Here is a 17967-nt window from a genome sequence, read left to right on the forward strand (position 1 = left end):
CCAACCTGCATTTGATATTGTCTTTGTGCTGCACTACAGTTTAACAGTATTTTACATGTTTACACTGCTGAATAACCACAACTCTAACAGCTCCAATTAAAATTTTTGAGAATAAATTAAATACAATAAAAATGTCATCAATTATATTGCTTACAATTTTAAATTAAAGACTAATTTGTGTAATCAGATTGTTCTTCCTTTCTTTCCCCCTATAATAACAATGACAGTCAGAGCTCCCAGGGCGAAGTACACAATTGTGGGAGAAGCTATACGTTATGTCATCCCAGGACATATGCAATGTACAATCGGCTGTGGAGGTCAAGCCTGCAAGTATGACAACCCGAGTTATTGGAGTGATGACCAACAGGCTATAAAAGGCCTCTACTCATCCTGGTACACCTGTTTGTTCTACTTAAGTAGTTGTGATAGTAGAACAAAACATAACAAATTTCTTTTTCTGTCAGATGGGGGTTTTTTAATATTTTTTCTGAAGCCATGTGAGTTGGACAAAAAAAAAAAAAATCCATTACTATGTACTTTACATCCCACTAACTTTCTCTTCTGTTATTTTAGGGTTACTGATCATCTTCTCGCTATGTCCAGACCCTCGACAGAACTCATTGACAAATATAACATTATTGATCAATTCACAAGGTATATACAACTTTGTTTGATTTAATCTCAGCAGCTTCCTGACTATGAACACCGTCCCTGGAGATGACAATGACTAAGTGTACATGCCTCTCTTTGTGTCTGTGTGTGTCAAGGAATGGTATTAAAACAGTAATCAACCTACAGATACCTGGTGAACATGCCAGCTGTGGAAACCCTCTGGAGCCAGAAAGCGGCTTCTCATACCGCCCAGAGGTCTTCATGGAAAACAACAGTAAGTGATTTATGCAATAATTCTTTGTAGATCTCTAGTATTGCACAAGTGTAACTGAAAGCATTTTACCACGACAGTTTATTTCTACAATTTCGGCTGGAGTGACTATGGAGTGGCCAATCTCACCACTGTGCTGGATATGGTGAAGGTCATGTCCTTCGCACTGCAGGAGGGAAAGATAGCAGTTCACTGTCACGCTGGTCTCGGCAGAACAGGTAGATTTAGAATTAATGGTGTACTAAGAGTTTTAGACTATTCAAGACACACTGATATTATATCACTGATATCACATACTGATATTTCAGCTGCACAATCTGACATGCAATGAAAGCTTTCTCTGTTCTTCCCCGCAGGTGTGCTGTTAGCATCTTTCTTGGCCTTTGCTACCAGGATGACTGCTAACCAGGCTATTGTATATGTACGTGCTAAACGCCCTGGTTCAATCCAAACCCGAGGTCAGCTGCGTTGTGTCAGAGAGTTTGTCCAGTTCCTTGCCCCTTTGAGGAGTGTGTTTTCCTGTGCTGAGCCTCGATTCAACCCAGTCACGCTTTCCCAGTACCTGAACCGCCAGAGACACATACTGCATGGCTATGAGAGGAAGGAGCTGAGGTACCTGCCAAAGATTGTCCAGCTAGTGTCTAGACTGCTGTTGGACATTGCAGATAATCGACAGGTGATCGAGGAGGACATTCTGGAGGCCCCTGATATTCACGACATAGAGATGACTCTCAGCGTCATTGAGAAGATGGGCCCTGAAATGTTTTCAAAGCAGCCCCGCTTACCAGGTACGCTCACCTTACCCAGACATTTCAACGAGCCACCCATCTTCTACCACCGCAAAAGTCTGAGCTACAGTGAGTCCGACTTGAGACGACTGGGCTCAAAGCTCAATCTCCTCACGCAACCTCTCGGATCCCTGTCCCAGAGTAATGTTGAAATGACTATTTCCCCATCTGAGGTCACTCTCCCTACATCCAAGCGTCAAGGTTCAACTAGCAACACATCTGACATCTCACACAGCTCAACAGGTTCGCTGTGGAAAGTCAAGAATGATGAAAACTATAAAGATGGAGTTATTTTGCTGAAGAAAGTGAAGCAAAAAACCATCCAACGTAGTGAGTCCATGGGGAAATATGAAGCTACCAAAAAGGGTAGCATGTTGTCCAGATGGAAGGAAGAGCAGAGGGAAGAGTTAGCTCTGAATGTAATGAAATCTCAAGGTAGAGGTGAGGATCAGTCAGAGAAGTCAGAGGTGCCCTTTATCACCCTGCAGTCAGAGTTGTCCCTGGATGCAAGGAGGTTGCTAGTGGCACAGGCCCTGGCAGTGGACCTTTTTCTTGAAGGGGAAGACGAGCACAAGAACAAAGTCTTTTCTTGGCAGGTAACTGACCCATACAGTAGCGTAGTTGTAGAAATGGACACCATGCATGTAGGAATGTATCAGAAACTATGCAATGCTTAGAAACTATCCACCACAAAGAATGATGTTATGCTAAAATGTTAGTTACGTTACCTGTAATGCATCGATCCAAGGCCAAAATGTACAATCCACACCCTGACATGACATTTTGAGTTGGTCATTTGAGTTTTTCCTACATGACAAACAACAATATTACCTTCCTTAATTACAGGTAAAGAACAGCAACACATCCCCTAACCCACACATACAGATCCGTAAAGTGACTGGTACAACAAATATAAATTCATTAATGCAAGTGTTCTACCTTTATTGGTAGCATTAAACAAGATATAAAAATTCTACATGTTGTAGGTATAGAAGAACATGTCTGAATAAGTTGCCTCACATAGAGGGAGACAGGGTCTAAAATGACTGAATGTGTGCAGGCAGAGCTGAACCAAGGCGGTGCGTGGGAAAGGCTGTGTATGGAGCGAGATCCCTTCATCCTCTCTGGGCTCATGTGGGCATGGTTGGAGCAGCTTAAAGAGCCAGTCATCTCCATTCAGGATGTCAAAGCCCTGAGCCCCAACAACACTGATGCTCAAACTGCCCTCAATACACTTGACCAGGTCAGAGGTTACTCTGTGCTGATCCACATTTGAAACAACGAATTACTAAGACAATGAACCGTAAATTTGTTTTTACCTTTCCTCTCCTTGTCACCTCTTCTCAGGCTCCTAGAGAAACATTAACCTGCATACTAGATTGTATGGCTCATATGCTGACGTTACCGGAAGACATTGAAAATGCATTCCTGAATCGCACTATCAAGGCTTTCACCTGGGTAAGAAAAACAACACATCAAATTATTTGCACTTAATTTCAACAATTAAATTGATCTCCTCATCACTGGTTTTGTTTCAACAACTTAAATAATCTTGTTTGGTTTTTTTTGGAACAGATGGAAAATGACTCAGAGGATGGGAGCAAAGTGTACGAGTCCATGACTCCAGTCCTAAGGTGCATCCTACAGCACATGAGATGCATAGCCATCGAAGCAGATGAGGCGCTTATGTCTCCGTTCTCTTTAGCATAGGAGCTCCCAGTCATGTACGTACGTGTGGTGCTCTGCACGACCCTCCATGTGGAGGCATGAAAGAGGAAAGGATGCTTTTGTGCCTTCTGACAAAATTATTTAATAACTAATTTGTCAATGTGGGTTAAGTATAAAAATGTATGGCATGTAGTTTATTTCCACTAATACATCACTAACTTGCCTCAGTATTATTTTACCTGAGTAGTGAGTGGAGGCAACATATTGAAGAACAGGCCACCAGCATATTTTTTGCAATACATTATGCCTTAAATCTGGTTACATTCAACACTACCTCAGCTCCAAAAGCGTAGTTATAGAGTATTTTCTCAACAAGCACATTGCATCACACAGTGTATCAATGCCTTTCCCGTCCCATCTATATTATATGTTACATTCTCGTTTTTGTAAACACAGAGCTACCAAAGAAACATCATAATGTAAGTACACAGTATATGACAAACAGTAAAAGCAAATGTTCCTCCTTCCAGTGGGGTTTGTAAACTGCGTGCTGGCACTTTTTTTCTGCGGCAGAGATGCTCAGCAGGTGAAAACATAAGCTTTTAAGACGTCTTTCCCATCTTTCCCTTCTACTGAGCCCACAATACTGGTGTAGTCACAGGCAACGTGAGTGAACCCTCTAGAACACAGGGCACAAAGCATAAAGTCACAAGATCAGTAAATGAAGGGAACATAAAAATGCAAAGGTGCGAATATCAGGTGGTATTTACATCATGTCAAATTCAGTGAAAATACCTGTGTTCAGGCTGCTCTAATGAGATGCATTATGGGCATACTATTGACGCTAACTTGGCTGCTGTTGATAACAACAGACACATACTAATATGTCACAGCATACAGTACCTGGACATTGTGTGAGAGCCTCCCAGTAAGTGGTATCTGCTCTCCAGAGTCAACCCACTGTCTCTGTCATTTTTCCATGTCAGCACTCGTAAGGAAAGGTCCTGAGATGCTGTCACCACACGAAAGCTATCCTGTCAATGTGAAGGCACACACAAAAAACTCAAAAAACACAGAGGGTGTATTGTACTGTATGGAACAAAGAATTTCAACAGGTAAACGGATATTTCTTTGAAAACCAGATGAGAAAACAGCCTACCAAACACATAGAGGAGATAGGCATGGTATGCTCATTAAAGCTAGCCAGCAGGGTTCCTTTCAGAGAGTAGACCCACAGCTCCTGGTCAGCTGACAGCACTAAGCAGTCGCTGTCCTTGGCCTCCAGGAGGATGTGTGAGGACCTGGTGTTCAGTGTCAAGGGAAAGGACTCCACCTGCTGGACTAATATGAGAAGAAATTCAAAATAAGACCAACACAAGCCAAACTTTTAAGGAAAGAAATCCATCTTCAAACTGTGTTCAAGGAAGTATTCTGTGATGGTGAGTTGTTATTTACATATTTGAGGAACCAAGGTTCACTTAACTTCCATCTAATTCAATTTCTTACATTTCCCAGAATGGCCTTTTGAAAACAGAAAGCAGGTGTGAACTTGTTGCATTCATCTGGGGTTTAATCATGTATGTCAAAATAGCAATAACCAGAGTAAGGGTGGCTGGTTTGCCAGCTGAGAAAACCCTTGCCACGTATTCAATAAGTTTCTTTCCTGTTTTTTTCCCTCTTTTTTAATGAATTTCACTATGTGTCTGTTGGACATCACCGAATAATACTGAGTCCAGAATCAAGCCCTTGCTCTCTAATTTTGAGGAGCTGACACTAACACTGATATTTAAAATAGGCGAAAGTCTTTATTTTATTAAACGCTATTGTAAATAGAGTCTTCTATTAGAAATATCTTGAAGTGATAGCATGTCAGTCATCCACCAGAAAAAAAAGTAAAACAGATCACATTGAGCCGTGTCTGTACGAGCTCAGCAGTGTCTGTGGTTAAAAGTGAGTTTTACTAGGATGATTCAGCAGCCGACTGTTATCATTCAATGGCTATTATGAGATTCAGTGTCAGACCTAAAGCATATTACCATTCAATCTACACATATCTCTGTCCTCACCCTGGATCTCTGACTTGTACTTAGTTTTTTTAATGCTGACATCGAAGACAGTGAGGGCTTTGTTGTTTGAGCGCTCCTTGTAGTGGATGATGGCCAGTCTGGCAGGCTGGGTGGGTATGAAGACAGCAGCCTGGCACCCAGTGACTGGCAGAGACTGGCACAGAGGATCTTCGTCCTCAGACGAAGAGGTCAAACTCTCGGTGTAAATCACCTGGTAACAAACCAAACAACAGAAATCTACAAAACGTGTATTAATGCTTCATTGTTCTTATCCATGAACACTTATTTTCCCGCTGTGTCATGTGGACAGAGGTAATGTGGTAAAAGAAAATGCACAAGAACAGACCAGGGCAGGAAAAACAAACATGAAACCAGACTGTCAAAGACAACATGAAATACCTTTGGACTTAAATCATCATGGTCCTTGGTTCCAGCTGCGATCCATTTTTTGTCAGGTGAAACTAGGAGTATGTTTACTTTAAAGGTGTCACACACCATCATGCTGGTCGTTTTAGTCAAAGCTGAATCAGCTAGTGTACACAGAGATCCCTGACTGGTCCCAACCTGGAAGAAAATATATTGAAAAGCACGTGTTACTTTCTTTTATATTACTTTAAGGTTTACACAACAGGAAATACTGAGGTTACTTACAGTGAGAAACCAATTGTTGTTGATGTTGTACTGGACTAATGTACAGCCTGGAGATGCTGTGGAAAATGAGGCCACCTCCTGGCCAGTCTGGATCTGCCAGGTCTTAATGAGGCCTGTGGAGTCTGCTGTGATCACAACCTCGTGCTGTTCATCACTTACAATCTCTGTCAAAGGACTCTGCACAGGACTGCACCACAGAAGCTCACCCTGAGAGAACAAAAACTGCCACATCAGGTAAATGCCTTTATTGGAGTGGTCTGCAACCTTCAGCCAAGCAGGGAGAAACTACTGGAGAAAGTTTGTTCCAATAAGTGTTTAGCTGGAATGAAACCTGCATACATGTGGCTTGGAGCAGCAAATATCAGTTTAATGGATAAAAGGCGTGAACGCATATGATGCCCACATTCAAACACTTTCACTTCTGGCTTTACTTTGTGGCATCTGATATATGGACTGATAAGGACTGACAGCATATAACACGTATTGTTGAATTTTACATAAAAGTCCAATTTAAGTCATATGAAAAACAAATTTCAAAATCAACATAAATCAATGTTCATTAAATTCATTTTAAGTCCATAATCAATCTTTAATCTAACTCTGCCTCCAAACAAGAAAACATTTTGCATTTCCAGAAATACTGTTAACATGATTACTGGGCATGCACGATGATGTTGAGGGGTGTTACACTGACATTTTGGATGTTCCATGCTCGAACTGTCCCATCAGTGGAGGCGCTGCAGACTGTGGCACTGCTGTTCCAGAGGTCAGGATGCTGGGCTGAACTCCCCTGCAGGTACACCAACCCCACCACCCTGCCTGATGGACAATGCACATGTGGGATGGGATGAGAAACATAGGGGAGAGAGAGAGAAAGAGAGAGCATACCTGTGTGTCCTCTAAGGCTTTTGCAGGTGTAACCTCCTGAACGCCCTGACGTCATCTTCATCTCTATGTGGCACCGTCGCAGGAAGTACCTCTTCCATGAGAGTCTCTCCCCCAGCACAGCAAGATTACAGAAGCTCCAGCGCTGCAGACACAGCCTCCTGAGGGGAAACACAGATTTGATGTTTGAGTTGAACTCGGGGGATCAACTGCTCCATCATCCTATTACAGCAAATTTTATTATTCACGAGTGCATCGTCCCGCCTACTTTATGGATTTATTGACGCTGGAGAGGACAGAAATGAAAGTGAAGATAACTCACCTCCATAACCAAGGAGTGTCTGCTGCTTCATGCCAATCCTGCAAATATTCATTTATGATCAGACACAACAGACAATTTTCCTTAATAACAGGCTGACTTTGGGCTACTTCCGCAAGTTGGACACTCCTTACCTTACACACATGTGAGGCAATGACTAAATCGTCCTCGGTTATGAATGTGAAAATATGAATAAGACAATCACCGATCAAGTAATGCGGGTGGTGGGGGTCCATACTGGCATCAATAATCTTCCACCCACTCACCAATAACCTCCATACAGTGGATCAGCTGTCTATGGGCCGTGTCAAGTTTGGCCAAGCTACGGAAAGAATACAGGGACAAAGCGAAGTGATTTGTTTAGCTGTTTTTTCTGCCTGGAAGGCCCCGTTTGCTCCACCAGATGTCGCCATAATAAAAGGTAGGTGATCCAGAGCGTGTGCCGGCACAGAGGCGCACTACAGGTAGCGCGCACCAGATCCATTCATATTCACATTATAAAAGTGAGAAGAGGATGAATTCTTCTTTTGAATATAAAAAAACAACTAAAATATCATAAATGCATGTATTAAATTTCATAATTGTGATTTAACCTCATGCAAACTCGGAGAGTGGGGAGACTATTCTTCAGTTTGAGTCCTTTTTTTGAGGGAATAATTCATTAAATCAAAAAAAAAATCTATGCATTTTACTTGTCTTGGTTTAAGATTATATCTGCATTTATTTTTGCTTTTATTCTTTTTGGCAATTGTGGAAAAATATTGCAAATTTTATTGATGCAAACTTGGTAAAAATCTCCTTAAAATATAAATGAATGGTGACTTTAATCTGAGCCCTGACCCACTTAATAACCCAATAAATAGCCATCCCAATCAGTGTGTGTGTGTGTGTGTGTGTGTGTGTGTGTGTGTGTGTGTGTGTGTGTGTGTGTGTGTGTGTGTGTGTGTGAGTGTGAGTGTGTGTTGAGATTCAGCCCTGGCGGGATTCTTCAGCAGGGCCCCATGTCTCTGTGAACACGCCCCAGATAGATGAGCCAGATATATAGCCAAGACCTGCGGGTTGCAGAGGAACTGTGAGAAAGAGATAATCGCACTTGCTCACCCACGGGTTACCTGTGACACCCTCGCAATGACAAGAGGGCCCAGTGAAAGGGGGCCAAGTAAAGGGAGTTCGGATGATACCCTATAGCCGGCAAACTTGTAAGAGTTCCCGAGCTGCGCTAGTTTTTGATGCTTTTCGTCATTTTGGAGTTCCGCTGGAGTTACCTGGGCTGCGATCGATCGGAGAATAAGCGTCGCTCATAAGTTACTCATCAGCTCCACAGATCGTTGCATGAAACTGAGAGCGGGGCCGCAATGAGTCGGAGAACACGACGCTGGATTTTAAGAGTTTTACTTTGTCTGGGAATTGTTTATTTGAAAATTGGGTGAGCTGCGTACCTTTGACTTCTCATTAGTTTGTTGTGCGTTATTCTCCAACAGAAAAGACAATAACCATGATCTGTTGTTGGTCCTTCGAAAACGCCGATTGTCTATCCAATATTTGCTCCAAAGCAGGTTGTTGATTTTATTCATGAGAAATAAAGCGTTTAGAGAACAGCGTCACTTTATCTGTTAGACCCGTGGCAACTGCGTGCTTATCACTTGACGACATTTCCTTTATTATAAAAAATAATGCCGACATAAGCATGAAAAGTATCTGCAACTTTAATGCAGCCTATAACTTACAAAATGTGTCTTATGTTGCAGCTTAGACATGTTAATGAATATCTATTAACGTGGATTTTAAGATACGTTTTAGTGTTAAAATATAATTATCCGAACAAAATTATAATTTTATACAGGTAAATATGAAATATTAAGGTTACAGTTAATAAACCACAAAGTGCAGTGTGCTTATTAGAGGAGACAAAAAAATAAAGAGTTGATGGCTTCTTTTTCTAAGTCCTATCCATCTTCCATTCACAGTGGCTTCTCGTCGGTGGTGGCCCTAGGTGCGAGCATAATCTGTAACAAGATCCCCGGTTTGGCCCCCAGACAACGGATTATCTGTCAGAGTCGCCCCGATGCCATTATCGTCATCGGAGAGGGAGCCCAAATGGGCATCAACGAGTGTCAGTTTCAGTTCAAAAACGGGCGCTGGAACTGCTCTGCGCTTGGAGAGAGGACAGTCTTCGGAAAAGAGTTGAAAGTGGGTATGTTGCTGTCTGTTAACGTTTGTTTACAATTTGACACTCTTTTTGTTTTCTCCGGCAGTTGGGTTAACACATTTTATATCTATGCGTATTTGTGCGCATTGCGCGTAAAATGCATCCAGACTTTACTTTGGCTTCTTTTGCGATTCCCCTCCAAAATTATGATCAGCATTTATAAAACACTGCGAAATGAATTATCAGATATATCTAGGCCTATCAAGAAGTTCAAATTATGACCCGATGCCTTCTGTAAGAATAATAAATAAATAAATTAAACTAAATAAATAAAAAATAAACTTTGACATATACCCTTTTTCTTTATGCCTCGCAAAACATAACCATTTAGCTGGTGCACTTGATCTGCAGTCAAAATCTGCACCAGACAAACTTCCTCTGCAAATAAATGATCATCTGCTTTGTATCACTGCATCTATAGTATAGGGAACATCCCATAAGGAACCAGTGTCATTTACATCAGGCCTAGTTTTGCTCCAGACTTTTCATTGAGCAGGGCTCTCTGAGCATGTATAAAAGGTTTCTGAAGCCAGCACTGTAACAAAGCTCTTGTGAATGTTGGCAGCCTTTCTTTTCAGCCTGACGGAGCCTCTGGAGACACATTTTCACTGGTCTTTATCCCGTCTAGTGATGGGTGCTGTGGCTCCCACTGTAGGGACTGTAGATCTTACCACGGGTATAAGTTACAGTGGGGAAAAGCCAAGAGGAAAGCAAGACTTGAAAGTACTAAATTAGAGAAACAAATTAATCCAAATCAATGTTTCTGCTGAGACAAAGGTCTCCTTCAAAGGCAGGATGAACATGGCAATATTGAAATCATGGCTGGAGTTTTGTGGCTGGTTTGTTGGCTATTATGAACTGATATATTCGATTAAAGACTGTCAGATATTGAAGGCACCAATACCAGGAAGCTCTGGTTTAAACAATGTTTAATGGAGCATAAAGATATTTTTCTAATGATACCTTTATGACATCATTATAGGGAGTTTGATAACCAAAGGTGACTTTGAAAAACTATTTTTTACAAACCTTACAAGAATTTTAAAATATTTTTTCTTCAACCAGAGCTATTGAAGTATATAAGAAAATCCAAATACCCTTCTACACAATGGTCAATAGCTTGGACCAGCTGTTTGAGGCCATCTTGCATGCTGCTATTGGAAAGAAAGGATTATCTCTTCATACTGTTGAAATGAAAACAGTGGTGTTTGACAATCTGTTCCTTTATGAATGAGTTTTGAGCCCATCAAGAAACTTGGTCTGTGTTTCCAAGAGAGGAGTTTTAGTCTATGGCTTGGACAGCCATACCAAATAGATTGGTTTCACTGATCAGATTAGCGTAGAAGGTGAATGGTTGTAAATGAATGCCATTGTTGCTGCCCATTCTGAGCGGAGCCGTGTAGCTTGCAATTGTTCTTAAAGTAAAGGGAGGAATGACCAGTGAACTGAGGAGTAATGCAAGGTGCATCAGCCGTTTAAGTATTTGTAGGCTTCAACTAAGTTTGCACTTGAACTTTGTAGATGCACTTAACTGTATGAGACGAGGTCCATATAAAGAGGCAGCACACTGAGACACTGTAGAGATGAAAGAGAAACAAAATGTGGCAGAAGAACAGTGAACTGGCACTCCCAGTTCAGCTTACACCGGCTTTTGTCCACTCTCCTTTTAATATCTTCCACCTCTCATTACAAGTGTATGAAGAATTCATTCCATCTCTTGTGGTGAACCCATGCACTCAGAACTGCAGGGGAAAAATTAACAACGGTGCAGTCAGAACTGACACACCTTCTTTTTTGGCTCGGAGCCCATCAAGTCTATAAAAACGTCCACATAATTGATGCCTCAATATGAGTTTTTTTTTTTTCTTCTTCTTCTTTTTTCAATGGTGATGTTTATCAAAAACATGGCAGCTTTACATAGTGAAGCAGGAGGAAGCGCAGAGAAGGTATAATGTTTGTTTTGAACAAACAGAGATGAGAGGAGTTTATTTACACGTAGATATGATGGATGTTGTCGCCAGCAGTTTCCTGTTTGCATTATAATGAATCACAGATCTGGAAATGAAAACTTGGTGATCATGTTTATGAATATGCACATATTACACTACGGGCTGTTTTGACATTGTATCGGAAGGAAAAAAAAGTATTGCTTTGTTTGCATTACATATGGTTTTGAATGAGATATATTAGACTTTCTCTTTGTAGTGGTTTTTTTCTTGGCTCATTATTCGACTGGAGAACTTTGCTGCAGGAACTTTCTATAAGTCCTGTCGGATTAACCTTTAGTTATTTGTCGATATTTCCGCGTGTGTGTAAATGATTTGTGAGCTGGACTTGGGTGAGATAACGGCAGGATGAAGATTCTGATGCCTTATGAGTTTACACAGAATGTGACAGTTTCTGAGCGGATCAATAGCCCTTCCTTGCCGACAACCCTCTTATTCATGCTGCTTTGTTGACTATATCGCCAGCAGCCATTTTGGTTCACGGACAGGACAGTCTCCAGGTCGGGTTTCAAAACACTGCAGCCCTTGAGTGATATGTCAGTAAGACTGTGATGTAAGCACACATATTGTTAATAATTAATCTCTTTTTCCTATTTAAAAATCCTTTTGCATACTTACTGTACTTCCCTTGAACTGGAGGTGAAACACCTTGACATTCTTTTTTCTCACAAAATCTAAATCTATTCAAGCTATATTATATTCATCACCTTGTTTCTCTTGCTCCCCTAGGTAGCAAAGAGGCTGCGTTCACCTACGCCATCATTGCAGCAGGGGTGGCCCATGCCATTACCGCCGCCTGTACACAGGGTAACCTGAGTGACTGTAGCTGTGACAAGGAGAAGCAGGGTTTCTACAGTAAAGACCAAGGCTGGAAGTGGGGAGGCTGCTCGGCAGACATCAGCTACGGCCTGGGCTTCTCAAAAGTATTTATCGATGCCCGGGAGGTCAAGCAGAATGCGAGGACACTCATGAACCTCCATAATAATGAGGTGGGACGCAAGGTAAGTGATTGGCACCTGGATTATGTCAGACCATTGACTTTATAGACTGTAGAAAATGCTGCGAAAAATATTTCCTCCCATCTCCAAGTTTAAAAAGATTCTTTCAAGACACAGAGAATACAAGTGAAGACCAAATGTGATGGTGAACTAGATCTAGTCCGAGGCTGGCCTAAGGTCCTGTTAACAGTCTCTGCCATGCTGCGGTGCGGGTGAACCTTGCCAAGGATCTGGGCAATGGGGCCAAGATTAAACAAGCAGCGGAATAAAAGGCTGCTTTTAGGGGAAGAGCTGTCTAAGTGGCAGGGTTTGATTACAACCCAGATCTCTTCTCTGAAAACAGATTGACACTGTACAAAAAGGCATTAGCCCAGTCCCCCCCCATGCTTTGCACCATTGGGACAGTATACAGTTACCTTTATAACGAAACCCCGCCCACAATTTCTCTAATATCATAAACCCACATCAGGTGAAGTGTGCTTGTAAATGCACCTCATGGGTGTTTGCTGTTTGGTTACTTGGTTTGATCTTCACTGAGTAGTATGTGTTTCTGTTGTTGTTCAGAAGAGTGTAGTTATATGCACTGCACCTGCAACTCTAACCACAGTTTTAATCACATCATTGGGCCTACAGTCCTAATTGGATCTTCATCAAGTCACAATAAATTTTATATACCATGCACCTGGCCTTGCTTACTGCCAGATAATAATAAAGTAACAGTAAACATTTGTTTACAACAAAAAGCTGAAGTTGAAGGAAAAAGAAAAACAGAAAGAGAGAAAACAAAAATACGATAAATCAAACAAATTTAGCCGGAAATGTTATTTTCGAGGTGTGTGTCGCCCTGCTTTGATTGCTTTTCTGCATGCATGGCTGCAGAGCACTGCGGAGTGGCAAAGAGACTCCAGTAAGTCTAGAGGTTAGAGATTGAGTGCAGTAATGTGCCCAACAGCCGAAGTGAGGTCGGAGTTAGTGAAGAATAAAAGAAGCAGCTTTGCCCAAGTTAACTCATATCCCCTTCTCTCTGTCTCACTGTGCCAAAATAGCCTCATTCACAAAACCAACACGTCCAACACGGTGGCTGAAAAGCCTCCTCGCACACAATTGTGCTGAGAATGATCATTTTCTGCGTGCGTTTCAGGGCCATGAATTCAAATTGGCTTATCTGGACGGCTGAACTGCCTCCCAGGGAAAAGACTATACTCGTCGATTCAAACTTTTGCTTCTTTCCCATTCTTTCTGCTAATAAATAGACTCTCTGTTTTGATAGTCACCCCCCCCCCTCCTTTATTTATGCTAATCAAAAGCAGTGACACTGAGCAGGAGCGCCGTTCACAGCTCCCTGGTCGAAGACGTCAGGACAAAGGCTGTCACAAGTGTTGGTCACAGAACAACTGTTGGATTAGGGAGTTGAAGCCAAGGGTTTTATGAAGTGGTTTGCTCAGGGGAAAGTTGTTTTTTGCTTCTTGTTCTCATGTCTCTATTTGGGTTTTATTGTTACAGTTCACTTGCCAAGAACACAGATGCATAAATATCTTGTCACTGGCTGTAGGAGACCATATCGCATACCAAACACCAAGCATTTTAGCGAAGGGAAATTGCAATTGACCTTGTTGCTAACGAAAATTCCAGTTTCAGTCAGTGGCACTTCTCATTGTCATCAGTTCAGGGTTTAGCAGTAATCCTAGTCACTCGACGCCTTGTACAGTCACTCTTGACATTTGTGTGTTGTGTGTGGTAACTACACACACAGAGCCTGAAATCCGATACATTATTTTGGCTTCTGTGTATATGGTATGACACTGCTATACGGTGGGGCTGTATTTAATCCCCAACTGTAGTGTATTTGTCAGTCACATTGTTATTAAGTTGCACTTTTGTCACTTTCCTTGAAGTTGAAGAGTTGAAATGTGGATTGAAATACACCAGGTTTTTGAATCTGTAGACATGGCATGAATTTTAATTCAGCAGCAATTCTGAAAAATATAACAAAATTTCTTTAAGTGATAAAACCATTATTAGAGTAAACTACATGACACTTGGTTTTAGTAATCTAGCATGGCTCTCATTCATGAGAGTGTAGCAATGACTCATCACCAGAATGTGTTTTTACGGTTGGCAGTTGTTACCACGTTACTAACTTGTTTTTGTGCGTCTAGATCCTGGAGAAGAACATGCGACTGGAATGCAAGTGTCATGGTGTCTCAGGCTCCTGCACCACCAAAACCTGCTGGACTACACTTCCCAAGTTCCGCGAGCTTGGCTACATTCTCAAGGAGAAGTATGCCCATGCGGTGCACGTGGAACCGGTGAAAGCCAGCCGCAACAAGCGTCCTAAATTCCTCAAGATCAAGAAGCCTTACTCTTACCGTAAGCCCATGGATACAGACCTGGTGTACATAGACAAGTCACCTAACTACTGCGAGGCGGACCCTGTGACCGGGAGCTTGGGGACGCAGGGCAGGGTGTGTAACAAGACTATGATGCAACACATCAGCGGCTGTGACCTGATGTGCTGCGGTCGGGGATACAACACACACCAGTACTCCCGCGTCTGGCAGTGCAACTGCAAGTTCCTGTGGTGCTGCTACGTTAAGTGCAACACCTGCAGTGAGAGGACAGAGGTGTACACATGCAAATGAGAATATTTATTGGATGGTGTGTGTGAGTGTGTGTGTGTGTGTGTGTGTGTGTGTGTGTGTGTGTGTGTGTGTGTGTGTGTGTGTGTGTGTCATGATGATGTTGATGCATGGGAGCATGTGTGTTCATATCTTTGTGTTGTTATGGACAAACTGGAACTGTCAAACTTAACAAGAAGGCTGACACTGCAGTCTTTTCATACATAATGAGGAACTACTGTACTGTGTACGAATACAGTAAGCGGAAGATGGGGCGTCACGATTCTTTTGCACACAAAGCTCTTCACTCTTCTTCATGGATTTCTGTGTTTGTTGGGGTGCAGTGCGGAGACAGTGTGACAAAACTGTACCGTGGCATATGGGACTGGATGACCGCAGTGTGCGTCACCAAGGCAAAATGTCAAGACTTTAAGCTATACATGTGGACATTTTACTGACATCTTGACTGTTTGGACTTTGCTAATGCAGATGAATTATGGTGGATGTGATTGCTGGGCAGAACACACTGCTGTAGTCCTCACTCCCTGTGCGCAGATGAAATGACACAACCATTTGGAATATTTAACATACTGTATTTAGAGAATGAAAATAATTAATATTAATTTATTCTATAAAGAAAACTACTGATTTTGTCCATTTTGGATCAAAAGTAACTAAATGTTGGGAGGTTTTAGTTTATTAAAGCAACCAAAACTTGTCCATGGTTAACACACTGGATTTGAATCTGCCTGGAATAATGTGTCGTCTTGTAGAATAATGTTGTTCCAGATGAAACTGCTGTAGGCTACTCACACTGACCTTCTGACCTTCTCATGAGTTTGTCTGCCCCCTGTTTGCTGCTAGTCTAGAGAATCCCACTTGTTGAGGTAGAAGGCTGTACGCTCTACTGACTGTCTTCAATGGCATTGCTCACTTCAAGCTCATTTAGCTTAACTTGACTTATTCACTGATCAAAAACATGGGCACATTTTCCACTTTTGGTAAATATTGGTTAATAGAGTATATTTTGTAAAAGCCTATTTTTATATGAATGTCTTATTTATATGTTTTGCATATTCAATGTCAAGTTCTGACCCTGACACCCTGTTTTGAAACCCTTGTGAAAAAATTATCTGATATATGTAAGTTGGCCCCTGCTGTCACTGCCATAGTTGTATATTGTAAGTGATAGAAACTGTTCATGTGTCATGTGTTCAAACGTCTGTGTTTACTGCATTTCATGACTACTACTGATGGAATACAGGAACAGAATAACACTAGGAAGACATGATTTCCTTTATTGCTTCCTCGTTTTTCCTCAAGTTTCACTCCGATCATGACGAAAGAACAAATGAGAATGCCACGTTATAAAAACATATGAGGACTATTTAGTTTTGCAATAGTATTGTAAGAATAAAACACACTTGAACAGTTGTAATGTTCTGTAAACGGCCAGTTTCGGAATTACACATAAGAAAGACTGAAAATCGAAAAAGAAACTGCTGGTATTTTCTTGCCATAAACAAGCCTTGTAATGGAGTTGTTGAACATTATGCCATAAATTAACCTAATGGCTCACTGAATAGGAATCAATTAACTGATAGAGTCATTACTTTCAGATGAACATGAAAGTAAATCTTCATTAATAGTAGCTATGCTGTGGTTTGCATCATCATCAGGCACTCGTGAAGTGTCATAAAATAAAGATAAATGTTCTCAATTATTATATGGTCTCCATGGAGATAAATCAGCTCTCAAAGGCCTTTTCCTGCAAGTACAATGTGAGCAATACTCAGCCATAGAAAGAGATCTGTTCTTTGAGAGGGGAAAGTTATTCAGGCTTAATTGAGGGCCCATCTTGCAGACTGGGAAGCAGTTGAATGTGTCCAAGGAGAAACGTGTTTGTCCTCTAATGGTAGGGTACCAGTGTAATTGATGAGACTGGTCGGGCAGACTGTCACGGTGATGACTTGCTCAGTCGGGGGAGTGGGAGCTGTCAGGTGATAGATGACTCGCACATCTGCTTCATTCACTCCTGGGCCACTAGTTGCTACAACAACTCCAGTGCAGCAGAGAAAATGCGGGGCAGTCTCCAAGAGAGGCCGGCCAACGTGTCAGGGAAATGTTAACGATGCTAAAGCCCACAGTCGTTACAGATTCCACTCTCATTGGCCTGGAAGTGCTGTCGGGAGACGGGCCCAGAGGTGTTGATGGAAAACCTGCTCCCAATAATCTCCTGGGATTGACAAATGTAGCCTGTAAAGTTTTCACCTGTGCTGTATGTTAGAACATTTCTATGTGGGTATTTTCCTTGTAAAAGCGACTTTTTTTTTTAACTTTCTAGTGAATGAGCTGAAACACATGAGAATTCAGGTTTAATTTACAGTAGATTAGCCGTATCATGTGTCATTGGCAGTGATAATCTGCCCAGAATAAAGAGAAAAGGGCGTGAAATGGATAATAATAGAGGCTTGTCTCTGTCTGACAAGAGCTTTCAGCTTTCATAATATTGATACAAAAGACTCACGCATAAGAAAAAGGCAGCTGCTCCAAAAGCACTGGTTAAACCTAAACTAGAGGTTTGTGTGTGTGACACACATCACATTATCTCATGAACAAAACAAAAGCAGTCCTTTACATGTTTCACCTATTTATTTTCACCTGTAGTAAGCGAACATTTGAATAACAAGGGCAAAAGCACAGGTTTGTGTGGATACTTTGAACAAGGTTTCACTAATGTGGATCAATAACCAATATTTACACCATCAAACCTTTGATGCCATTACCGTTAAAACAGTGATGTTTAGCTACTTTTCAGGATAATCCACCTGCAGTGTTTTCCAGTCAGGTGCAAAACACCACCGCATAGAGGCCAC

The 17967-nt window shown here is 41.7% G+C and overlaps 3 protein-coding genes across 4 annotated transcripts; 2 read left to right on the forward strand and 1 right to left on the reverse strand.

Moving 5' to 3' along the window:
* Positions 1–220: 220 nt before the first annotated feature.
* Positions 221–3394, forward strand: ptpdc1b (protein tyrosine phosphatase domain containing 1b). Its single transcript, XM_056385178.1, has 7 exons — positions 221–654; positions 768–886; positions 964–1101; positions 1240–2267; positions 2732–2914; positions 3019–3129; positions 3247–3394. Exons 1-7 carry the CDS (start codon positions 221–223, stop codon positions 3379–3381), a joined length of 2148 nt encoding a protein of 715 aa, XP_056241153.1. The 3' UTR covers positions 3382–3394.
* Positions 3395–3461: 67 nt separating this feature from the next.
* Positions 3462–7607, reverse strand: fbxw12 (F-box and WD repeat domain containing 12). Of its 2 annotated transcripts, none has more exons than XM_056385382.1 (10): positions 7395–7607; positions 7264–7301; positions 6978–7102; positions 6751–6875; positions 6057–6263; positions 5805–5969; positions 5406–5616; positions 4499–4680; positions 4243–4373; positions 3462–4018 (listed from the first exon to the last, which is right to left on the reverse strand). In XM_056385382.1, exons 1-10 carry the CDS (start codon positions 7494–7496, stop codon positions 3919–3921), a joined length of 1386 nt encoding a protein of 461 aa, XP_056241357.1. In that variant the 5' UTR covers positions 7497–7607; the 3' UTR covers positions 3462–3918. The 2 variants fall into 2 exon arrangements, with proteins under 2 accessions (XP_056241357.1, XP_056241356.1); XM_056385381.1 differs by having other exon boundaries at positions 3463–4018; positions 6945–7102; positions 7395–7606.
* A 677-nt stretch (positions 7608–8284) lies between these two features.
* LOC130175089 (protein Wnt-7a) lies at positions 8285–16382 on the forward strand. Its single transcript, XM_056385383.1, has 4 exons — positions 8285–8686; positions 9228–9454; positions 12205–12476; positions 14633–16382. The coding sequence occupies exons 1-4, from the start codon at positions 8616–8618 to the stop codon at positions 15113–15115; spliced, it is 1053 nt and encodes a 350-aa protein (XP_056241358.1). The 5' UTR covers positions 8285–8615; the 3' UTR covers positions 15116–16382.
* The last annotated feature ends 1585 nt before the right edge of the window (positions 16383–17967 follow it).

This window comes from Seriola aureovittata, chromosome 9, assembly GCF_021018895.1.
Source record: "Seriola aureovittata isolate HTS-2021-v1 ecotype China chromosome 9, ASM2101889v1, whole genome shotgun sequence".
Taxonomy (NCBI): Eukaryota; Metazoa; Chordata; class Actinopteri; order Carangiformes; family Carangidae; genus Seriola; species Seriola aureovittata.